The sequence below is a fragment of the Lolium rigidum genome, chromosome 2 (genome assembly GCF_022539505.1).
Source record: "Lolium rigidum isolate FL_2022 chromosome 2, APGP_CSIRO_Lrig_0.1, whole genome shotgun sequence".
Lineage (NCBI taxonomy): Eukaryota > Viridiplantae > Streptophyta > Magnoliopsida > Poales > Poaceae > Lolium > Lolium rigidum.
In genome coordinates, this window is record NC_061509.1 from 46047246 (window position 1) to 46072322 (window position 25077).

Sequence of the window (25077 nt, forward strand, 5' to 3'; positions counted from 1 at the left end):
TACAAGAAGCACTGAACATGATAGAACATTTGGCTGGATTGACCAATTGGCCAGTGCAAGCTGCATAAACATCCAAAGTCTTTCTCACACACAATGCTTCCTCCTTAGTAGCTCTGAAAAACAATAAGGTATCATCCGCAAACAATAAGTGTGATATCCCTAGGGCTCTCCGGCACACTTTTAAAGGTGTGATCCTATTTTGATTAACTTTGTTCCTCAAAAGAGTAGATAAACCATCTGCCACGAACAAGAAGAGGAAAGGGGATAGTGGATCCCCTTGCCTTAAGCCACGCGAAGGAGAAAATGCTTCCAACAAGGTTCCGTTGAATTTAATCGAATATTTCACCGTGGTAACACATGCCATAATCCACTGTACCCACCGGTGAGAGAACCCCATCTTGTGCATTGTACTCTCCAAAAAGTGCCAATCAACTCTGTCATAGGCTTTTGATAAATCCAGTTTGTAAGAACAAAAGGAGGAATCAGTAGACTTACCATGCTCCATAAAGTGCATGCATTCGAAAGCCACTAGAGCATTATCAGTAATCATTCGTCCCGGTATAAAGGCGCTTTGATTCTCCGAGATAACATCCCCCAAAAAAGGGCGAAGCCGATTCACCAAACATTTAGAAACAACTTTATATAATACATTACACAACCCAATTGGTCGGTAATCTTTTAACTCCATTGGATTATCAACTTTTGGTATAAGAACTATAGACGTATCATTGACTCCATCAGGCATAAAACCTGTAGCAAAGAAATGAGCAACTGCCTGAACCACCTCATCTCTCAGGAGATCCCAATTCCTTTGATAAAACCTCGCATGAAAACCATCAGGCCCCGGTGCTTTTATTGGACCAATCTGAAAAACCGCATCAGAAATTTCCTCAAAAGAGAAGTTCCTACACAGCTGCTCGTTCATTGCATCGATAATTTGAACCGGGGTAAGGTTGGTAATGGCCTCTGCATTTAGAGACGGGTCCCGAGTATACAAGGATTTGAAATATGACACGGCCATACGCTGCATCTCTGTAGGGACAGTTTGAACAACACCATTATCATCTCGAAGTTTATCAATCTTATTCCTCCGAGCTCTCCAAACAGCGCGATGATGGAAATACTTGGTATTGCGGTCACCTTCTTTCAACCAGTCAATTCTTGACCTTTGAAGCCAGATCATTTCCTCCCTATACAAGATTTCATTCATCAAATCTGTGGTAGTTCTGATCTCCTCTCGTGGAGCATCATCCAAGTGTAGTTGCTCCAATTTTCCCCTCAACCTAGCTAGCTCACGTGTCACATTACCGAACTTGCCTCGCCCCCATGCATGTAGTTTCGCATTAAGGAGCCGAGGCCTTTATTAATTTCGCCAAGGTCGGTCTTGTGACCTAAACCCTCCACTCTCGGTCTATGATTTCCTTCAGAGCCGAGTCAGTCTCCCAAAAAATCTCGTACTGCAGGGCCTTCCTTGACGGTCTTTCTCTTACCTCCCTCGTCAAGGATAGCATAATGGGTGCATGGTCCGAACACGGGGAGACCAAGTGTACCACCGTAGCAGCTGAATAAATATCTCTCCATTCATCATCCGCCACGGCACGATCTAGGCGAACACGAACATTATGTATGCCAGCCCGTTTATTGTCATATGTAAAAGGTAGGCCAGAAAAACCAAGATCTTTAAGCTCGCAAATCTGAAGACAATCTCTGAACGCTGCCATTTGTGGATCGGGCCTTTGTCGAGATGAAAAATGCTCGTACTGCCATAACGCCTCATTAAAGTCACCCAGTACTACCCATGGCAAAGATGAAGTAGCCTTGAGCGCCATCAACTGATCCCACATGCGATACCGATTCTCCACTCTTGGTTCGCCATAAACAAAGGTCACGTGAATAAGGGGCTCATTCGGTGAAGTCCGAATAAAGGCATCAATGTATCTATTAGTTGCCTCCTTAATATCAACATAATAACTTTCGTGCCAAAAAAGAGCCAAACCACCGCTCATACCATTGCTGTCCACACTAGCAAAGCCTTGGAGACCAAGACGATTCCGTAAGCGACGAACACGAGAACCTTTTTGCCGAGTCTCACACAAAAAAAAATAGCTGGAAACGATGTGCCCTTTGCAGAACACAAACCTCTCGAACTGTGGCGGAGTTTCCGACACCGCGACAATTCAGACTACACCAATTCATCGCTGTCTACCAAGCCAAAACCGAGCAGTACACGCTGCTCCACAAACGAATCACAGAAAAACTTTACCAGTTTGGTACGGATCCAGAGAACAGGACACCAGCAGGCCACGTACCTCCACAAACTATCACAAAAAGCTTCGTAAGATTGGAACGAAGCCACAGAAAACTCACCGCCGGAAGCGATCCAGGGGAGGAAGGAGACCCTAGACGGGTACTAGAATCAGCCGTGTCCAGCCAGGCACCGGAGGAAGTGGCCGCCGGCAGCGGCAGCAGTCGCGCCCTAGGGCGCTCCCATGATCGCCAGATCGCGAGAGAAAAACGCTTCGTTCCTAGACCTATATTAAGTAACACACAAGTTGATGAACTGTGAACGCAGAATAGCAAGTGGCGATGTATTTATATAGGAGTAACATCATGTGTATGCTGAGAAAAGACTGACATTCATAGATGGATAGATATAAGCTTGCATCGTGTCCATTTTTCAAGGTCTCATTTCTGATCCATAAGCTTATATATAGGCATTGAACCGTGCACCGATTACATTAGTCACACTTGTAAACTGATGACCAATTAGCTGATCTACAAAAGAAGCTACTACTGCAACTACTACTAATTAATTGACCAATATGTCCATTTCACCAACCAATCAACCAAGCTGTATGTACACAATCCCAATATTTTTCTTTCGGTTGCAGTTACTGCAAAAACTCTTCTTACGAATCTATGACCCCCTCATTTTACTTACACCAAATTATTCCGGTATAAACGCACGCGCATGCTCTGTTTTCCTTTCATTTTGGAAATGCATGCACCAGCATAAGAAATTAAGCGCAAGGGACTCTACTCCTCGCCACCATTATTTGGTTGCTTCTCCATGACAAATTCGTGTTGCCTTTCTGTATAAGTTGTTTGTAATGGAGGGCCGGAGGAATAAGATGCCATATGCTTGTTCATCACATGATGCTAGTCTCTTACTACTGTGCTGCCTGAGAAATGCTTAGAGAGAAGGTTGTGTTTCAGGTTCATCACCAGTCTGAAGATCACGTAGCACGGTAATTGCATGAATGCTACCGCAAAGTACCTGCACAACACGTTCAGAGGAGAAAACTTGGTTAAGCCTGTGATCACAGGAAATTAAATTAATAAAATGTACGCGAAACCTTTTGATCGACGATATTTTTGCTATTGTTTAGTGGTAATGAGAAATTACCACAAAGGTGCCAGATTAGCTGAGAGGTCGAGAAATGGGTAGGGCCACCTATAAATATTCAAACAAGTGTTCAGTGAAAGGAAGAATATGTGCAAGTAGTTATCTCTCTAGAAAGGGATGGAAGCTGAAAATATTACCAGATTGGGGTTGATGCATGGACAATCCACTGGAATACGACATAAAGTGCAGTCCATAGGAAGAAATATGCAATCCGGAACCATGGGAAACGCTGTAAAAAAATTATGAATTGGAAGGAAATGTCGTGAGTAAAGCTGTAAAAACCATGTATCAACTTTCTTGGGTGATGAGGTTCATCCATTTACCAGGCTATTCAGGGACGCTTCGCCGAGCAGGAAAACAGCGTTGACCGAGTGCATTCCTATCAGCAACTGTCAGAAGAGGATCAAGTCAGCAAACTGATTACTGTCAATTAAACGATAGGCATGGAAGTAGTGAAATTAACAAGCATACTCACAAAATTCATGCTGTAATCTTTGACAGTAAGGAATGGGAAAATGATGAACCAAAACACACAATCTGTAAGCATCACAGCTCCTGCGTTTGTCTGTCATCAGATATAGAGATGTCAGAATACAAGTTTGGTGAAACCGTAGTGAATTGATAACAATTGTCTTGCATAAGCTGCTTGATTATTAAAAAAATCTTTCCTTTTTTTAGAAAATAAAGACAGCTGAAAACCAATAAAAACTTGATTAAACTCTTTTTCTGAAACTGAAATACGGTGCTCCTGCCCAGTCCTAGAAAATAACTGAAAATTTGTTTGTGAAGACCAATACTATCGGAGATTCACGGGAAGCTGTAGCTATGAGGTTTACTGTGGAAATATGTACTCATCCCAATCTATGTTTATCTTAGCCTAGGAAGTTATCCAGTCATAACTCTGATACAGTTAGACCTATCAAATCAACTGATTAAAAAAAGAAACAATTTGTCTTTATTCCTGTTGCTACTTCTAAAAAGGCCAACTCTACGCTTGAGATATGGGGTAAGGGTGATCAAGCCCTTCAGGTGCAAGGAACTATGAGATTGGGCATTTGTGCTGGACCAACAACCATGGTGGCTCTTATGTAGGATCTGACAGACAAAGATGCTATGTGGTCACATCTGATCTTTGGGAACAGAATCCAATTCAGCAGAGCACAATTATAAACATACTTTAGTTTCTGGTGCATGATGTTAACCACCCAAGAGCACTAATAATTGCACCTGAAAAGCAAAAATTAGACCACCTCCTCCATGCAGTGCAATGCAATGCAGATGTGATGCCAGTGCAGATGTCCCTCTCATATAGGAAATCTAGAAAGGCTCCAAGTGGCCAATATTTCAGAGTTTATGGTTAGTATGGAAGCCTCTGTACCTGGTAAATGATCTGGAGCAGGTACCCCCAGAATCCAGCGATCTCTCTCGTTCCATCATCCTCTTCATCGGCGGTTGGTTTATTGCCAGCTCCGTGGGTGGCGTAGGGCCCCTGCTCGGTGTCCGTCGCCGCCGCAACGGCATTCCAGTCGGAAAATTTGCTGCATCCGTAGATCGACAGCGCTGTGGCAAGCTGAAGAATTCACAGAGAAAAACATATTATTTTCAGATAAGGATCTTGTGGCTGTGGAAGACGTCGACATGAATCATTGTGTCTGATGAATTCGTTCAAGAGACAGATCATTTCGCTTACCCCGAAGTAAATCGTCACCAGCATGAAGGTCCACCTGCGCAATAGACAGTTGAACAACCACTTAGTACATGCTGATGCTACTGAGAGCAGAATCACAAACACCAGGAAGCTAAGTATCACATTTTTGCAGACAACTTTGATGCTACCAACCAGTTACACCTCATTTTATATCTTTCCAAAAGAAAAGCACACCAGAGATTTCCCTCCCCCCAAAAAGTAATAACAGCAGATCAAAGTGGGGCTGTTAAACTAATCAGATATCAGAAAAATCTTGAATGGAACAGGTATTCCCACAACACTGACCACTGTCCTGTCTATGTTTAGTTGTGATGTTGTACTGCACGAAAAGATTGTTTCTTAAATGTGCTTGACAACACATGTCCTATGAGCTCCTCTTGCAATTATTAAGTTGAAGTACTGCATCATCAATAAAACCGCCTTCGAATTTCAAAATGCATTGATACACCAGAAAAACTGTAGTGCTGAAAATGAAGATAAACAGGTGAGGAGTCGCTTGCTGTCGAAGCTAGGTAGCAAACTGTTGCTAGCCATCAGTTGTGCACAGTAGAACAATATCAATGTAAAGAGAATTTGTTGAATGCTCCGAATATGTTGAGCAAACATTTATAATGATCAGTAGTTGATGTAATCATGAGAAATCTGTCGCTTTATTCCCTGAACTAAAATTCAAATTTACAAGAGAAGAGAACATATGCCAAAGTTCCTGAGCAAACCACATTGCAGTTTTCAGCTCCAGTTAATTTACAGCATGGCAGGGTTTTTTTTGAGCCTACAGCATGACAGGTTTAATTTAATGGAAAGCATCAATCTTTCATCCTACTTTGCATCTACATAATCGCACAATTACAAACATTTTCCTGGCTCTGAAAACAAATAAATGGTTTTGAAAGAAAAGAAAAAGTTTAATCAGGAAAGATCCAAATTAGCATCGTTAAAAACTCCCAAGTACCATGTCAAATGAAACGCCCAAGTAAAATCATGTTGCTTTCTCTCAGAAGTTAGAACAAAAGTACTACCTAGTTTTTGAAAGAAAAAAAGAAGTACAGTGGAGTATTAAAAGAGAGGAGCAGTGGGAGCATACTGTGTGTAGTAGCAGAAGATGTACACTGGAGTATTAAAGCAAGAATTTTTTTTAAAAAAAAGATGTGGTATACTGTATTAGAAGAAGCAGACGGAGGTGAAAACGATGGCTTTATAGTAGCAGAGTGAGCTTACTGTGTGTAGTAGTAGAAGATGCTGCCGCCGTCGGAGATGACGATGACGATGAGGAGGCTGAAGAGGACGAAGAAGGAGACGAGCCTGTACGCGAGGAGCCACGCCGGGTGGATGTCCCGGAGGCAGGGCCGCCACGCCTCGTCGTCGTACAGCAGCCCGTCGGGCCTCCTATTCCTCCGCTCCTTGTCGACGGCGCCGCCCGGGCGGCGGTGCGCGCCGGGCCCCTCGTGGCGCCAGATGAGGTAGGCCGCCGCGACGACGCAGCAGAGCACCCAGAGCCCGCACACGGCCACCCGCCACTGCAGCCAGAAGTGCAGGTCCGTGGTGTCCGCCCCCGCCGCCGTCGGCTGCCAGGACCGCGTCGTCGAGCCCCCCGCTGTGAACCGCATCGCCTCCCCGCTAGACGCCTTCAGTCGGTCCCTGCTAGCATGCGCGCGCTCGCCGCGGCAGGAAAGAAACAGCACAGAATCTCTTGAGTTCTTGCAATGCAGGTTGCAGAAAAGGCGCTCTGCTTCGGTCTGCCTCCGTACGTTTCAGGCTAAAGAAGACGGAGACGAAGATGGCAATGCAGGGGGAGGGTCGCAACAAACTAACAGGCAGGGAGGCTGCACGCGAGTGGCATGCGGCAGGGGAGGCTCGGACGCGATCGAGGAGGAAGAAGAAAGAAACAGAGGTGGTGGTGTGTGGCGTGAGCTGGGAAAGATGCCGCGCGAGCTTGGCGTCACAAGATAGATGTGCCTAGCTTCCTTCGTCGCTCACACTCGCTTAACCAACGATGGAAGAAAGAAACAGACAATGCTTGTACCAATCTGGCAATCTATCTAGCAGTAGTATCTTGCAATGTGAGGAGGGGATTGGAGGGAGATGCTTGGAGGCCAGGAGGAGATAAAGGTAAGAAGAGGGGAGGTGCTGGCCCAAGGTGTTTGTGGGGTTGGGGGAGAATGAGATGCTTTGCTTCTCCCTTTCCTTCCACCCTTTGCACCGGAGTGAGGGGAATCGGGGATGATGAAAATCAGATCGATCTTGGGTATATATACACACACATGCAAGAGCATCTACACTTATCCTCTTCACACTTCCTACTCCACCGGCCATTGTTAATTGGAGCTCTTTCTTTTTCTAATCTCACATTTCCTTCTCAGTCAAGAATCAACCGAGGCCCTTGCTGAGCTGGGTGTAGAGAGAGAGAAATAGAATGTGTGGTTTGGAGGAGGGGTAAAGTAAAACAGGGTAGAGGGAGCTGGCTTCCGTGTGAGAGGGGCCATCGCCATTGCTGTGGTCAGACAGTGCAGATGCTTTTGGCATTGACCGGAGTCAGCCACTGTGGTCGGGCTGGCCGTGTTGCAGAACTGCCGGCTTGCTTTTCGTTGCGTCGGGCTCGGGGAGTGTAGTCGCGACACGCCACGACGACCGACACACCTAGCCTATGGCCATTGGCCGTCATTTCATTTCCTTTTTCTCCTTTTGTTTCTAGCTCTTTTTACACGCGTAAACAGGTGTTTTTTTTTCCAAATTTCCACAGCGTACACGCCGGACCGGACTGGTGCATGACTTGATATCTACAATGCTTTTGCATTGGGGGCTAAATACTGTATTCGCTGGAATGTTCAATATCTAGGATATTGATGTTGAGAGCGAATGTCAATATTTATGTTTAGATGTGTTAGATATTCAAAACCTAAACATGATACTGAAGTTGAGTGTCAAATGATGTTTAGATGGTAAAAGGATGGATTTCAGTTCAAGGACACTTTCAATCATTATACCGGGTGCTACAATATTTTCGTAGTCGTGTTGGATGTATTAGCAAGTGTCACTAAGGCCGTATGCCCGTATCTTGTACATTTTATTGGGGCAAGTGATGGGAGTTTAGGATTTCCTTTGCTTGTCAAACTTTGTCCCACCTTTCCTGAACTGATTTTAGTTTCTAACTTCGCTCGTGCCCATGTCACCAGGACAGACCCAATGCACCTATTGAAAGGGCATCTTCATCCTCAAAGTGAATTTTGGATGATCGACGACAACATCTATTTTGGGACAAAGCTTTTCTATCTAGTGTTTCAGGCATTCAGTCTCAACATTGTTAGATCTTCCAATTCAAAACATCTTGCTATGGTTTGATTTACCATTCAAACACCCTGCTGTGTTCGGTGTACCCTTCAAAAATATATTGGCAAGGGACTCAAGCATCAAACGCCCAATCACAGGTGGCTTGACTAAAAAAACGAGTTTGGCTAACCGTTGGCGTTGAACAACAATACTTGAAGAAATCAAGAAGCTCAATTCCTTACCTCAACCCAAGTTCTGGATTGATGCTTCCTCAGGTCTACCTCATGTCAAGGTTATCACTACAAAAATGGCACGAATATCGTGCATGCTGCCAACTGTTTGCTTCAAGCTCTCAGATTGACATCTGTGATTTCCACTAGTTGTAGTGACGACATCGTTGAACATAACAATCCTCAAAGCATTTGGGACACATCATCAACTTAAAGAAACAAACACTTAACTCGTTTCCTTGAATGCTCCGTTGTCGTATATCTTGACTCATGAAACTTTGTTACACATCCCATGTGGGCGTGCTTCCGGTCAGGCTGCTTCGGGTGACAAACATTATGTTATTGGTGTAAAAAAATCAAATCAGTTTAAGTTTTCATGGAAACAAGGATAAATATTGGAATGCGTAGAAAGACAAATATGATAAACTTTTGTTATTTTTGCCCCGGAAACTTTGCAATCATACATAAGACAAGAAAATTTAAATAACATTTTAAATTATTAATATTTTAACTACATAATTATTTTCTTGTATTATGTGTAAAGAAGAATGGTAATCGCAAGAATTTTGCAAGATAAAGTACAGCAATACCATTTCATATGGTCAATCAGTCGATTTATTCACCTTTTCCACGTAAAGGGATAATATGTGACTACGCGTTGAGTTCAAAAATAAGAATCTCTCCTCCATCTTTGCTCGTATACTGAGGGCACATGACTACATGAGGCCGGCCGCATGAAGGGGTTTCGCATCTCTCAAAAGAGCGCTGCCTACCTCCTCCTGACTTGAAGTGGGTCTGTTTTTGCCAAGAATCTTGGGAGGAAAGGTGATTTATTCACCATGTTTTCCAACCTGGCCGGCGACGTACGTACCTTGCCGTCCAAGGTTTGGAATATGTTCGGTCGACCCTGGATAAGATAATCTCAGCAGCTGCTAGCTATAGCATGATCATAACATTATTTGACAGAGCACTAGTAGAAACAAGGGCTTTTATCCTGTCCTCAAAAGTGCTTTTGCACCGGATTTGGCACGAACCGGTGCTAAAGGGGTCATTAGCACCGGTTCGTGCGGTCTGCACGTCCAGGGGGCATTAGCACCGGTTCGTGCGGGATCTTTGCACCGGTTCGTAACACGAACCGGTGCAAAAGGGTTGGCGTCAGCCACAAACTCTTTGCACCGGTTCGTGTTACGAACCGGTGCAAAGGTCTACCTTTTGCACCGGTTCGTAACACGAACCGGTGCAAAAGGTTTTTCTGCTCCCCACGTACCTCCACCCCCCCCCGTGGATCGCCTTTTTTAACACTGTAAAATAGAAAAGAAAATGATAGATTATTCAAAAAATAAAATCTTTTGAGATTCATGTATGTTATGCAACCTACTATTAGGGAAAATTAACAAATTTGAATTTTCACATTTATTGCAAAAATTGTTTGAAAAATGGTAAAACCGCATTAACTTTTGCATACGACGTCGAAAAAAACGTATAATATATCAAAATCATCGTGGGACAAAATTACATCCGAATTCACCAGGGTTTACCCGGTTAGCTAATTTTTAGATTTTGAAAATTCCAAATGAAAATATTAAAGCAGGAAGATTTTAGTTTTTTTGCAGAAATTTAGGATTTCATATTTTTTTTTTATTTTTTAAAATTAAAATTAATAATTGCATCCTGCATAAAGATTGCTATTACTTTTAGCAAATTATAAGATTTTCAAATTTTTAGGTTTTAGGTTTGGCAAAAAAAAATTAAAAATTAAAAAATTGAAAATAATACAAATTATAAAGTTAATGTTTATTTATTTATTCAAGATTATTATTACAACATTACTTTGGTTTATTAAAATAATTATTTGAAATTCGAACAATAAAGAAATATGACATCGATCGACATGTTAATAGGATTGATATGATACTACTATCACATACATGCGCGCGAAGCACTTGGATGCGGGATGGAAAGGAACTTGGAAGTTAAGCGTGCTAGTGCTAGAGTAGTGGGAGGATGGGTGACCGAGCGGGAAGTTTGAGCATGAGTAAGTAATTGGATTAGAGATAAGGGTAGTTAGAGACTAACCTTGTGAAATAACTAAAATATTAGAAATTCCGAAAAAAGAAAAAAAAGGGAGTAGAAAATAATTGAAAAAAAGTGTTTTTCTGCCGCGGCAGCGTTTTGGGACGTTTTTCTGCCGCGGCAGACCCTTTAGCACCGGTTCGTATTACGAACCGGTGCAAAAGCTCCCCCGCCGAGCGCCCCACAGCCGGCCACGTGGAGACCCCTTTAGCACCGGTTCGTAAGCGAACCGGTGCAAAGGGGGCCTTTTGCACCGGATGGTTTGCACCGGTTGGCCATCCGGTGCATATGGCCATTACCAACCGGTGCAAAAGGCCATATTTCTACTAGTGGAGTTAGTTTAATTCGTCCATGGATCTGACCTGAACTAGCATCAGTAGCCCTAATGATGGCCGTGATGAATCGAAGGTCCTACTACCAGTAGCATTTTTTCGTATTTAATATTGCTGAGAGGATTGGGATTTGATTCAGGATCGCCCAGATACTTGTTGGGAGAGAAAGATAGAGAGGGAGAGTGAGCAGTTGGGATTCAGGAGCAGGAGGAAGGCGTGATTGCCCAATGAATGGCACGTCCTCCTGTCCTTTCGGCAACTGCTGACGGATACGCAGCGGGAAAACGGCAAAGGACAGAGGGTCATCTGCGCCATCATCATTCCACAGACGCCTCCCTGCCTGCTGTCACCATATCCTTGCCTAGCCGGGAAAACATTGATCTAGCATTCACGTGCCCCCGGAACTGCTGAGAATTTGGTGTATGCTCGTTTTGTGAGAAGGTCGGCTTGGCTATAGGTAGGGCGTGTTTCATGCAGGGGCATGGAAGCCGGGGTGGCCGCGCTGGAGGGAGAGGCTGCATGTATGGGCGTATCCCTCCTATGGGCGCCGCTGTGAGTCTCCTCTCCATGCCAGGGTTTCGATGAGGTGAAAATCCAAGTTTGAATTTCTGACTCGGTCGGTGGCGCGATGCGTCGTTACCCTCTAGGGGGGTGGGGGGTTGGCGTCCTCGTGGAGCTCAGGTTTTGCCTGGTTGCAGTTTCAAGGATGCTCTCGTGGTTTCCTATCTTTTACATGTGACATCATTATCATCGTTCTGGGTCCTTGCTAACTACTGGAAGGATCGGCGCTCCACGACATGGAGCGAGAGGACAGGTGACCTTCTCCAGCAATGGCTTGGTGTGTTCGGTGCAACGATACCTAGTGGTTTATCAGTAGTCGTGGGTTTGTCCCCTTTCGGTAGTCTAGGTTGCCTAGTGCTAGGTGTGGCCTCTCCAGCTTTCTTGCTCGACTTGTAGTTTGAAAAGGAGGTTTTTTTGCAAGAGGTTAGACGTCTTAAATTTTTTCCTATGTGTATATGATAACTATGATATGTACACTCAATCTCTATAAACATATTCTACATTTTTCCCGTGGTCGAACCCAATGACGTATGCAACTAATTTCTCCATTTTTTATTCCTATAAAATTTAGCATGCCATGCCATATTATTCCTTGGTTTATCCTATTCCTATTGAGGTGCTTTTAAAATCCTTTTGAGTCAACAGAAGCTATAATTTCTCTCGTTAAGAAATGTTAGTCGGACAAGCTAGCTACCATGTGCATGGCATTCCCATAGAACCTATGGTACTTTTGTGCACTCGATGGTGTGGAAAGATCATGAGCTATAGAGCCTTAGCCGGCCAAGGGTCAGTTCATAATAACTAAATTAGGGAAATTAAGAACGTACGTAGGGCATGCACGGTGGTGATTGCCATGATGATGCCCACGGTCTGATCCATCTTCTAGATGTAGGGCATGCATGCATCCTTCATGCACTAGTTGTATTTTGTTTATTGCTAAATTGGAGAGTGGTGTTGGCTGGGATTCTCTACGGCCGATCGATGGCTTTACTAGCGATCCCGATGCTGCGTGGTTGATTAAAGGTAACTGGGGCGACACAGCGATCCACTCTACGTACTATGCTGGTAGTAGCAAAGTGAAAGAGAATAATGGATACACGTTCATACTAATCTTTTGTTTCGCGCCTTTGTTATTCCGATCTTCTGTTCAAACAAAGCACACTCGTTGACATCTTAGACCCTGCCGCTAGTACTTGTTTACAAGTGGGTGACTGCATGTGTGATTAAAAGTTAACAAGTAAACATTCATGATTAGGGCTGGTGACAGACAAAGATGCATTTATGCATGAATGCATGATGATCGCTCCTCAATGACTAAGAAGCACCACTACAGGAAAACGATTATGTGCCGACGGCTACAAGCTACACCGACGGCCATTTATCGGGGCCGTCGGCACATAGCCTGGAACCATCCGCCCTCTGCGGGAACCGTCGGCGTAGCTAGGCCGTCGGCGTAGCTCCAGAGGTGCCGACGGCCACCGTCGGCGTGACAAAACCGTCGGCGTAGCTCCTGTGGTGCCGACGGCCACCGTCGGTTCCAAACGGCCGTCGGCACAGCTGCTGAACACGTGGCCTCGGCGTCACTCGCCCTAACGGTCGGCAGACGGCGTGAGTTGTGCCGACGGCTAGGCCGTCGGCATAGCTCACAGATTTTTTCCAACTTTTCTAGTTTCCTCTTTAGTTTCAACTAGGTAAATGTTTCCAGGCCCATCAACGAGCATGTGCGAGCGGTCGACGGCCTCCATCTCTTGCATCGCATGCTATCTCTCGAAGTCTAACCGTGGCTGAGTTTTCGCCTAATCTAGATCAGATCGATCGACGAACGATGGCGCGATGGCGCCGAGGGCGGAAAGGTCTTGACCTAGACGGGTGCGGGGGCCTCCCAATCCGCGGTGGTTGTTTACTCGTTCGGCCATGGCGGAAAGGTGGGCTAGCTACGCGAAGGGCCGGGGATAGGGTAGCGGTAGGGATCCTAGCTATAAATGGAGGGAAAAACGTTTTTAGGTCTAGGACGCGTCATTTTATGTGCTAAATGTTTTCTGTTTCGCGCGTTGGCGGACGGGTGCACCCGCGCGCCCGTTACGGCGATACCGCATGTCCCGGCGGCCCCGTTTTGCAAAGTTGGCAAAGTAAACTGAGCCAAAAAGTCGAGCGGAGCCGCGTGGCGTTATTTTATGTGTCCTATTAACCACCGCAAAAGACGGAATTGGGATACGGCAATTATCTTGAAAAACCCTTCACGAGTAGGGCTATCACGTCCGGAGTTCTATGGCTTTTAGGGGAAATGAGTAGGAAACGGCCCGTTTCACCACATAGTTTGTCGGAACGAGGCCATATTTGGCACGTGCGTGGGCCTTAGGATGGGAAGCAAGGCCCCGGTCGCGGATTTCCAATCCGAACCAGGGCGACGGTTTTTCCATTTTCGGGGTGGCGGAAGGGCTTTTTTTTGTGAAGGAGCTACATGGTGCGCATTTTATTATTGCGCGAGACCTACGCGCAGAGGTAGGATACCTCCTACACACCACCTATCACATGCAATATGCGCGCGATAGCCATCTGGGAATCCCTCCCGCTTCCTGCGGTGTCCCGCCGAATCCGCTGGAAACTGACCGGATTTGAACTGGGGCCACACTTTCCTTCGCTCAATAAATGGAGGGAAAAATGTTTTTAGGTCTAGGACGTGTCATTTTATGTGCTAAATGTTTTCTGTTTCGCGCGTTGGCGGACGGGTGCACCCGCGCGCCCGGTACGGCCATACCGCATGTCCCGACGGCCCCGTTTTGCAAAGTTGACAAAGTAAACCGAGCCAAAAAGTCGAGCGGAGCCGCGTGGCGTTATTTTATGTGTCCTATTAACCACCGCAAAAGACGGAATTGGGATACGGCAATTATCTTGAAAAACCCTTTACGAGTAGGGCTATCACGTCCGGAGTTCTATGGCTTTTAGGGGAAATGAGTAGGAAACGGCCCGTTTCACCACATAGTTTGTCGGAACGAGGCCATATTTGGCACGTGCGTGGGCCTTAGGATGGGAAGCAAGGCCCCGGTCGCGGATTTCCAATCCGAACCACGGGCGACGGTTTTTCCATTTTCGGGGTGCCGCAAAGGCATTTTTTTGTGAAGGAGCTACATGGTGCGCATTTTATTATTGCGCGAGACCTCCGCGCAGCGGTAGGATACCTCCTACACACCACCTATCACATGCAATATGCACGCGATAGCCATCTGGGAATCCCTCCCGCTTCCTGCGGTGTCCCGCCGAATCCGCTGGAAACTGACCGGATTTGAACTGGGGCCACACTTTCCTTCGCTCAGTAAATGGAGGGAAAATGTTTTTAGGTCTAGGACGCGTCATTTTATGTGCTAAATGTTTTCCGTTTCGCGCGTTGGCGGACGGGTGCACCCGCGCGCCCGGTACGGCCATACCGCATGTCCCGACGGCCCCGTTTTGCAAAGTTGACAAAGTAAACCGAGCCAAAAAGTCGAGCGGAGCCGCGTGGCGTTATTTTATGTGTCCTATTAACCACCGCAAAAGACGGAATTGGGATACGGCAATTATCTTGAAAAACCCTTCACGAGTAGGGCTATCACGTCCGGAGTTCTATGGCTTTTAGGGGAAATGAGTAGGAAACGGCCCGTTTCACCACATAGTTTGTCGGAACGAGGCCATATTTGGCACGTGCGTGGGCCTTAGGATGGGAAGCAAGGCCCCGGTCGCGGATTTCCAATCCGAACCACGGGCGACGGTTTTTCCATTTTCGGGGTGCCGGAAGGGCTTTTTTTGTGAAGCGGCTACATGGTGCGCATTTCGGTATCGCGCGGGACCTCCGCGTAGCGGTAGGATACCTCCTACGCACCACCTATCACATGCCATATGCGCGCGGAAGCCATCTGGGAATCCCACCCGCTTCCTGCGGTGCCCCGCCGAATCCGCTGGAAACTGACCGGATTTGAACTGGGGCGACACTTTCCTTCACTCAAAAAATGGAGGGAAAAATGTTTTTAGGTCTAGGACGCGTCATTTTATGTGCTAAATGTTTTCCGTTTCGCGCGTTGGCGGACGGGTGCACGCGCGCGCCCGGTACGGCCATACCGCATGTCCCGGCGGCCCCGTTTTGCGCAGTTGGCAAAGCAAACGGAGCCAAAAAATCGAGCGGAGCCGCGTGGCGTCATTTTATGTGTCCTAGTAACCACCGCAAAAGACGGAACTGGGATACGGCAATTATCTTGGAGAACCCTTCACGAACGGGGCTATCTCGTCCGGAGTTCTATGGCTTTTAGGGGAAATGAGTAGGAAACGGCCCGTTTCACCACATAGTTTGTCGGAACGAGGCCATATTTGGCACGTGCGTGGGCCTTAGGATGGGAAGCAAGGCCCCGGTCGCGGATTTCCAATCCGAACCACGGGCGACGGTTTTTCCATTTTCGGGTGCCGGAAGGGCTTTTTTGTGAAGCGGCTACATGGTGCGCATTTCAGTATCGCGCGGGACCTCCGCACAGCGGTAGGATACCTCCTACGCACCACCTATCACATGCCATATGCGCGCGGAAGCCATCTGGGAATCCCACCCGCTTCCTGCGGTGCCCCGCCGAATCCGCTGGAAACTGACCGGATTTGAACTGGGGCGACACTTTCCTTCGCTCAATAAATGGAGGGAAAAATGTTTTTAGGTCTAGGACGCGTCATTTTATGTGCTAAATGTTTTCCGTTTCGCGCGTTGGCGGACGGGTGCACGCGCGCGCCCGGTACGGCCATACCGCATGTCCCGGCGGCCCCGTTTTGCGCGGTTGGCAAAGCAAACGGAGCCAAAAAATCGAGCGGAGCCGCGTGGCGTCATTTTATGTGTCCTAGTAACCACCGCAAAAGACGGAGCCGGGATACGGCAATTATCTTGGAGAACCCTTCACGAACGAGGGCTATCTCGTCCGGAGTTCTATGGCTTTTAGGGGAAATGAGTAGGAAACGGCCCGTTTCACCACATAGTTTGTCGGAACGAGGCCATATTTGGCACGTGCGTGGGCCTTAGGATGGGAAGCAAGGCCCCGGTCGCGGATTTCCAATCCGAACCACGGGCGACGGTTTTTCCATTTTCGGGGTGCCGGAAGGGCTTTTTTTGTGAAGCGGCTACATGGTGCGCATTTCGGTATCGCGCGGGACCTCCGCGCAGCGGTAGGATACCTCCTACGCACCACCTATCACATGCCATATGCGCGCGGAAGCCATCCGGGAATCCCACCCGCTTCTGCGGTGCCCCGCCGAATCCGCCGGAAACCGGCCGGATTTGAACTGGGGCGACACTTTCCTTCGCTCAAAAAATGGAGGGAAAAATGTTTTTAGGTCTAGGACGCGTCATTTTATGTGCTAAATGTTTTCCGTTTCGCGCGTTGGCGGACGGGTGCACGCGCGCGCCCGGTACGGCCATACCGCATGTCCCGCGGCCCGTTTTGCGCGGTTGGCAAAGCAAACGGAGCCAAAAATCGAGCGGAGCCGCGTGGCGTCATTTTATGTGTCCTAGTAACCACCGCAAAGACGGAACTGGGATACGGCAATTATCTTGGAGAACCCTTCACGAACAGGGCTATCTCGTCCGGAGTTCTATGGCTTTTAGGGGAAATGAGTAGGAAACGGCCCGTTTCACCACATAGTTTGTCGGAATAAGGCCATATTTGGCACGTGCGTGGGCCTTAGGATGGGAAGCAAGGTCCCGGTCGCGGATTTCCAATCCGAACCACGGGCGACGGTTTTTCCATTTTCGGGGTGCCGGAAGGGCTTTTTTTTGTGAAGCAGCTACATGGTGCGCATTTCGATATCGCGCGGGACCTCCGCGCAGCGATAGGATACCTCCTACGCACCACCTATCACATGCCATATGCGCGCGGAAGCCATCGCGGGAATCCCACCCGCTTCTGCGGTGCCCGCCGAATCCGCTGGAAGCCGGCCGGATTTGAGCCGGGGCGACACTTTCCTTCGCTCAATAAATGGAGGGAAAAACGTTTTTAGGTCTAGGACGCGTCATTTTATGTGCTAAATGTTTTCCGTTTCGCGCGTTGGCGGACGGGTGCACGCGCGCGCCCGGTACGGCCATACCGCATGTCCCGGCGGCCCCGTTTTGCAAAGTTGGCAAAGTAAACTGAGCCAAAAAAATCGAGCGGAGCCGCGTGGCATTATTTTATGTGTCCTATTAACCACCGCAAAAGACGGAATTGGGATACGGCAATTATCTTGGAGAACCCTTCACGAACAGGGCTATCTCGTCCGGAGTTCTATGGCTTTTAGGGGAAATGAGTAGGAAACGGCCCGTTTCACCACATAGTTTGTCGGAACGAGGCCATATTTGGCACGTGCGTGGGCCTTAGGATGGGAAGCAAGGCCCCGGTCGCGGATTTCCAATCCGAACCACGGGCGACGGTTTTTCCATTTTCGGGGTGCCGCAAGGGCTTTTTTTTGTGAAGGAGCTACATGGTGCGCATTTTATTATTGCGCGAGACCTACGCGCAGAGGTAGGATACCTCCTACACACCACCTATCACATGCAATATGCACGCGATAGCCATCTGGGAATCCCTCCCGCTTCCTGCGGTGTCCCGCCGAATCCGCTGGAAACTGACCGGATTTGAACTGGGGCCACACTTTCCTTCACTCAATAAATGGAGGGAAAAATGTTTTTAGGTCTAGGACGTGTCATTTTATGTGCTAAATGTTTTCTGTTTCGCGCGTTGGCGGACGGGTGCACCCGCGCGCCCGGGCGGCCATACCGCATGTCCCGACGGCCCCGTTTTGCAAAGTTGACAAAGTAAACCGAGCCAAAAAGTCGAGCGGAGCCGCGTGGCGTTATTTTATGTGTCCTATTAACCACCGCAAAAGACGGAATTGGGATACGGCAATTATCTTGAAAAACCCCTTCACGAGTAGGGCTATCACGTACGGAGTTCTATGGCTTTTAGGGGAAATGAGTAGGAAACGGCCCGTTTCACCACATAGTTTGTCGGAACGAGGCCATATTTGGCACGTGCGTGGGCCTTAGGATGGGAAGCAAGGCCCCGGTCGCGGATTTCCAATCCGAACCACGGGCGACGGTTTTTCCATTTTCGGGGTGCCGCAAAGGCATTTTTTTGTGAAGGAGCTACATGGTGCGCATTTTATTATTGCGCGAGACCTCCGCGCAGCGGTAGGATACCTCCTACACACCACCTATCACATGCAATATGCACGCGATAGCCATCTGGGAATCCCTCCCGCTTCTGCGGTGTCCCGCCGAATCCGCCGGAAGCCGACCGGATTTGAACCGGGGCCACACTTTCCTTCGCTCAGTAAATGGAGGGAAAATGTTTTTAGGTCTAGGACGCGTCATTTTATGTGCTAAATGTTTTCCGTTTCGCGCGTTGGCGGACGGGTGCACCCGCGCGCCCGGTACGGCCATACCGCATGTCCCGACGGCCCCGTTTTGCAAAGTTGACAAAGTAAACCGAGCCAAAAAGTCGAGCGGAGCCGCGTGGCGTTATTTTATGTGTCCTATTAACCACCGCAAAAGACGGAATTGGGATACGGCAATTATCTTGAAAAACCCTTCACGAGTAGGGCTATCACGTCCGGAGTTCTATGGCTTTTAGGGGAAATGAGTAGGAAACGGCCCGTTTCACCACATAGTTTGTCGGAACGAGGCCATATTTGGCACGTGCGTGGGCCTTAGGATGGGAAGCAAGGCCCTGGTCGCGGATTTCCAATCCGAACCACGGGCGACGGTTTTTCCATTTTCGGGGTGCCGGAAGGGCTTTTTTGTGAAGCGACTACATGGTGCGCATTTCGGTATCGCGCGGGACCTCCGCGTAGCGGTAGGATACCTCCTACGCACCACCTATCACATGCCATATGCGCGCGGAAGCCATCCGGGAATCCCACCCGCTTCTGCGGTGCCCCGCCGAATCCGGCCGGAACCGGCCGGATTTGAGCCGGGCGACACTTTCCTTCACTCAAAAAATGGAGGGAAAAATGTTTTTAGGTCTAGGACGCGTCATTTTATGTGCTAAATGTTTTCCGTTTCGCGCGTTGGCGGACGGGTGCACGCGCGCGCCCGGTACGGCCATACCGCATGTCCCGGCGGCCCCGTTTTGCGCGATTGGCAAAGCAAACGGAGCCAAAAAATCGAGCGGAGCCGCGTGGCGTCATTTTATGTGTCCTAGTAACCACCGCAAAAGACGGAACTGGGATACGGCAATTATCTTGGAGAACCCTTCACGAACGGGGCTATCTCGTCCGGAGTTCTATGGCTTTTAGGGGAAATGAGTAGGAAACGGCCCGTTTCACCACATAGTTTGTCGGAACGAGGCCATATTTGGCACGTGCGTGGGCCTTAGGATGGGAAGCAAGGCCCCGGTCGCGGATTTCCAATCCGAACCACGGGCGACGGTTTTTCCATTTTCGGGGTGCCGGAAGGGCTTTTTTGTAGAAGCGACTACATGGTGCGCATTTCGGTATCGCGCGGGACCTCCGCACGGCGGTAGGATACCTCCTACGCACCACCTATCACATGCCATATGCGCGCGGAAGCCATCCGGGAATCCCACCCGCTTCTGCGGTGCCCCGCCGAATCCGCCGGAAACCGACCGGATTTGAACCGGGGCGACACTTTCCTTCGCTCAATAAATGGAGGGAAAAATGTTTTTAGGTCTAGGACGCGTCATTTTATGTGCTAAATGTTTTCCGTTTCGCGCGTTGGCGGACGGGTGCACGCGCGCGCCCGGTACGGCCATACCGCATGTCCGGCGGCCCGTTTTGCGCGAGTTGGCAAAGCAAACGGAGCCAAAAATCGAGCGGAGCCGCGTGGCGTCATTTTATGTGTCCTAGTAACCACCGCAAAAGACGGAACCGGGATACGGCAATTATCTTGGAGAACCCTTCACGAACAGGGCTATCTCGTCCGGAGTTCTATGGCTTTTAGGGGAAATGAGTAGGAAACGGCCCGTTTCACCACATAGTTTGTCGGAACGAGGCCATATTTGGCACGTGCGTGGGCCTTAGGATGGGAAGCAAGGCCCCGGTCGCGGATTTCCAATCCGAACCACGGGCGACGGTTTTTCCATTTTCGGGGTGCCGGAAGGGCTTTTTTGTGAAGCGGCTACATGGTGCGCATTTCGGCATCGCGCGGGACCTCCGCGCAGCGGTAGGATACCTCCTACGCACCACCTATCACATGCCATATGCGCGCGGAAGCCATCCGGGAATCCCACCCGCTTCTGCGGTGCCCCGCCGAATCCGCTGGAAACTGACCGGATTTGAACTGGGGCGACACTTTCCTTCGCTCAAAAAATGGAGGGAAAAATGTTTTTAGGTCTAGGACGCGTCATTTTATGTGCTAAATGTTTTCCGTTTCGCGCGTTGGCGGACGGGTGCACGCGCGCGCCCGTACGGCCATACCGCATGTCCCGGCGGCCCCGTTTTGCGCAGCTTGGCAAAGCAAACGGAGCCAAAAATCGAGCGGAGCCGCGTGGCGTCATTTTATGTGTCCTAGTAACCACCGCAAAAGACGGAACCGGGATACGGCAATTATCTTGGAGAACCCTTCACGAACAGGGCTATCTCGTCCGGAGTTCTATGGCTTTTAGGGGAAATGAGTAGGAAACGGCCCGTTTCACCACATAGTTTGTCGGAAAAAGGCCATATTTGGCACGTGCGTGGGCCTTAGGATGGGAAGCAAGGTCCCGGTCGCGGATTTCCAATCCGAACCACGGGCGACGGTTTTTCCATTTTCGGGGTGCTCGGAAGGGCTTTTTTTGTGAAGCGGCTACATGGTGCGCATTTCAGTATCGCGCGGGACCTCCGCGCAGCGGTAGGATACCTCCTACGCACCACCTATCACATGCCATATGCGCGCGGAAGCCATCCGGGAATCCCACCCGCTTCTCGCGGTGCCCCGCCGAATCCGCCGGAAACCGACCGGATTTGAACCGGGGCGACACTTTCCTTCGCTCAATAAATGGAGGGAAAAATGTTTTTAGGTCTAGGACGCGTCATTTTATGTGCTAAATGTTTTCCGTTTCGCGCGTTGGCGGACGGGTGCACGCGCGCGCCCGGTGACGGCCATACCGCATGTCCCGGCGGCCCGTTTTGCGCAGCTTGGCAAAGCAAACGGAGCCAAAAAAATCGAGCGGAGCCGCGTGGCATCATTTTATGTGTCCTAGTAACCACGGCAAAAGACGGAACTGGGATACGGCAATTATCTTGGAGAACCCTTCACGAACAGGGCTATCTCGTCCGGAGTTCTATGGCTTTTAGGGGAAATGAGTAGGAAACGGCCCGTTTCACCACATAGTTTGTCGGAACGAGGCCATATTTGGCACGTGCGTGGGCCTTAGGATGGGAAGCAAGGCCCTGGTCGCGGATTTCCAATCCGAACCACGGGCGACGGTTTTTCCATTTTCGGGGTGCCGCAAGGGCTTTTTTTGTGAAGGAGCTACATGGTGCGCATTTTATTATTGCGCGAGACCTACGCGCAGAGGTAGGATACCTCCTACACACCACCTATCACATGCAATATGCACGCGATAGCCATCTGGGAATCCCTCCCGCTTCCTGCGGTGTCCCGCCGAATCCGCCGGAAACCGACCGGATTTGAACCGGGGCCACACTTTCCTTCACTCAATAAATGGAGGGAAAAATGTTTTTAGGTCTAGGACGTGTCATTTTATGTGCTAAATGTTTTCCGTTTCGCGCGTTGGCGGACGGGTGCACCCGCGCGCCCGGTACGGCCATACCGCATGTCCCGACGGCCCCGTTTTGCAAAGTTGACAAAGTAAACCGAGCCAAAAAGTCGAGCGGAGCCGCGTGGCGTTATTTTATGTGTCCTATTAACCACCGCAAAAGACGGAATTGGGATACGGCAATTATCTTGAAAAACCCCTTCACGAGTAGGGCTATCACGTCTGGAAAAATTGTTTTTAGGTCTAGGACGCGTCATTTTATGTGCTAAATGTTTTCCGTTTCGCGCGTTTGCGGATGGGTGCATATACAAAGATGGTTAGAAAGTTAGTTGTCGGTTTTTCAATTAGAGTTAAACCTCATAATTTTCTATAGCCATGATGTATATACAAAGATGATTAGAAAGTTAGTTGTCGGTTTTTCTTTTACTTTTCCAAAGTCGTTGTATGAAGTGATCAGTAAGAGAATTAAAATATGGGAGAAAGCCAACATACATCTAAAACGATGATACATCCAAAATAAAACTTTACATGAAAATGAATATGTTCACATTATTTTAGAAACGTTTCCACGCACGTGCAATTTTCTAGTTATAACTTATTATGGCTTAATAAAGCTACAGCTTTCCCTTAAAAAAAGAAGATGTGAAAAGCTAAAATTAATATGTACGCCGACGGTGGCGTCGGCCTAGTTTGGCCGTAGGCATAGCCTGTTAGGGCAAAGCCGCTACAGGCCCACCACGCGCGGCTCTCTTATCCATTCGATCTGTGCACGCGAACATCCCGCGCCGTCCTCCCCGCGCAAATCCCGCCGCCGTCCACCCCGCGCAAATCCCGCCGCCGGCGCGCTCCACGCAGAACCCCTCCGCCGGCGCGCTCCACCCAGAACCCCGCCGCCGGATCCACCCCAAGGCCCGCCGCCGTCTCCACCCCGTGCTTCGCCGCTGTTCCCCCACCTCATCGACGTCCGTGCCGCCCTCCTCCGCGCTTCGTTGCCGACCTCAGCGCTCTCGCCGACGAACGCGCCGCCCTCCTCGGCGCTCCCTCGCCGACCTCGACGCCCTCGCCAACCTCGACGCTCTCGCCGACCGACCCCGAAGATATGGTGAGCTCACGCCCGTCTCGGCCCTGTTTTCCCCCTGTTCTTGCTCGCTGCAGTATTATTTTCTACTCTGCCTCATACATGCGAGAGACAAACACCCAATACAGGGAAATGGTGCTGGTTCAGGTAGAGAAATGGCAGGGGTGGGTGTATTTTTGACGGATTTCAGCTCAGGCATATGCTGACCTTGCCAGAATGAGAGCTAGATTTTCCATGTTAAAGCTTGCAGACCGGCTGAACCTAAGGCTGCATTTTTCTGAATGTCCAATTACTGTATTTTGAGGTACTAGTAGCAGTGTCAGTAGCTAATTATCTGAACCTAAGGCAGAAATGCCGTCACCATTTTCATTTGAGGCAGAAATGTGAACTGGAGCCATTACTGCAAGGTCAAACAACATCTTTTTCATTTTCATTTGAGAGCATTGATGCGAAATCTGTACTTAATAATGCTGTGCAGAGTCATGGTACTTAATAACTACATAGAAAGCTGTATCATGATACTATTGGCTGTAATGGGATGGCTGTATCATGATCGCACACACCATTGCCATCATTGTTGCCGCATTAGCAGTCAGAACGTACTGTCTCATAAGGAAAACATATTTAATCTTTTCGTTGGCTTTTTTTTGTTGCAGGAGTTAGGGTAGGAGACCCAGATCCCGACGTTGTCCCGGAGCCCCAGCTGTGCCTACGACTGTTGTTCGACTACTTTCTCTACAGCCGAGGGTGAGCTAAACTTCCATTTGCATCGCTCTAACGTCATGGCTGATAATCAGTGGATGTATAGTGGCCGTATTAGTGGCAGTTGTCAATGTAAAGGACATAGATATGCTCTCCAAGTTACATCTCAACGATGATGACGTTGATGAGCCTGCACCCGTCGAGGGGCTACCTTACTACTCACACGATAGTGATAGTGATAATGATGATTCGCGGTGAGGGTCTTTCTAGTATGCTTTTATGGTTAATAATTGCTACATGCTTGTTTATTGCTACTATGCTCATTCATTTGCATCAATATTTATATTTTCCTTACTAATTGTTTACTCTTACTCAATGCAGGTGATTGAACAATGAGCAAGCAATCATCCTTCAGCTTGCTTAAGAAGTTGCGCCAAGAGAAGCCCGGAACAACTCGAAGTGGAAGAGCACATATTCCTACTCGACGCTTTGGTGATAGTGACGATGAAGGGAGGGAGGATGGTCTACCGCCTAGAGGACGAGGCCGGAGGACCACGAGTGAGGAGGTTTCGCTTTCCCAGCGACGAGGAGGGGGCTTACCCCCTAGAGGACGAGGCCGGGGCCAAGAGCGTACACTAGGGCAGCGGACTCCGACACCCTCCCTTAGTGATGTACCCTCCGCTACTGGCACCGAGACTTCCGAGGGGGAGGAGGGAGCGAGAGGAGCCTCCCCAGAGGATGAGGAGATAGAGGAGGACAGTGAGGTGCAGCAGGAGGAGATTGATGAGGAGGAGGAGGCGGAGGACGAGGACGAGGAGGAGCTCGAGCCACAGGGGAGCTCGAAGTCGATCTGGACTCGGGGAATAGCGGGTCTCCCAAAAGTACCAGCTAATGATGATGAGAAAACCCTCATTAAGCCGAATAACAAAGAGTAAGTGGTCATTTAAACAAATTAGGTCATTTTGGTAATACTAATATAGCACATACTAATATTCTGACTCTTGTGCAGCAATTGGTCATTTG

General features: G+C 48.7%; 1 protein-coding gene and 1 long non-coding RNA gene across 2 annotated transcripts; one reads left to right on the forward strand and one right to left on the reverse strand.

Moving 5' to 3' along the window:
- Positions 1 to 3020: 3020 nt before the first annotated feature.
- Positions 3021 to 7427, reverse strand: LOC124689656. Its single transcript, XM_047223149.1, has 9 exons — positions 7374 to 7427; positions 6333 to 6811; positions 5097 to 5130; positions 4785 to 4976; positions 3882 to 3971; positions 3730 to 3795; positions 3544 to 3635; positions 3407 to 3454; positions 3021 to 3277 (listed from the first exon to the last, which is right to left on the reverse strand). The coding sequence occupies exons 1-9, from the start codon at positions 7425 to 7427 to the stop codon at positions 3160 to 3162; spliced, it is 1173 nt and encodes a 390-aa protein (XP_047079105.1). The 3' UTR covers positions 3021 to 3159.
- Positions 7428 to 23072: 15645 nt separating this feature from the next.
- On the forward strand, positions 23073 to 24803 carry LOC124686354. Its single transcript, XR_006997791.1, has 3 exons — positions 23073 to 23376; positions 24009 to 24099; positions 24436 to 24803. It is a non-coding gene; the product is annotated as an uncharacterized LOC124686354 (long non-coding RNA).
- The last annotated feature ends 274 nt before the right edge of the window (positions 24804 to 25077 follow it).

Coding starts and splice junctions, on each gene's coding strand:
- LOC124689656 (XM_047223149.1), bottom strand. CDS start 7,427: ATGGCCGGTGGAGTAGGAAGTGTGAAGAGGATAAGTGTAGATGCTCTT. Junction 3,455..3,543: donor CATGCATCAACCCCAATCTG/GTAATATTTTCA, acceptor GAATATTTATAG/GTGGCCCTACCCATTTCTCG. Junction 3,278..3,406: donor GCTAATCTGGCACCTTTGTG/GTAATTTCTCAT, acceptor CGTGTTGTGCAG/GTACTTTGCGGTAGCATTCA.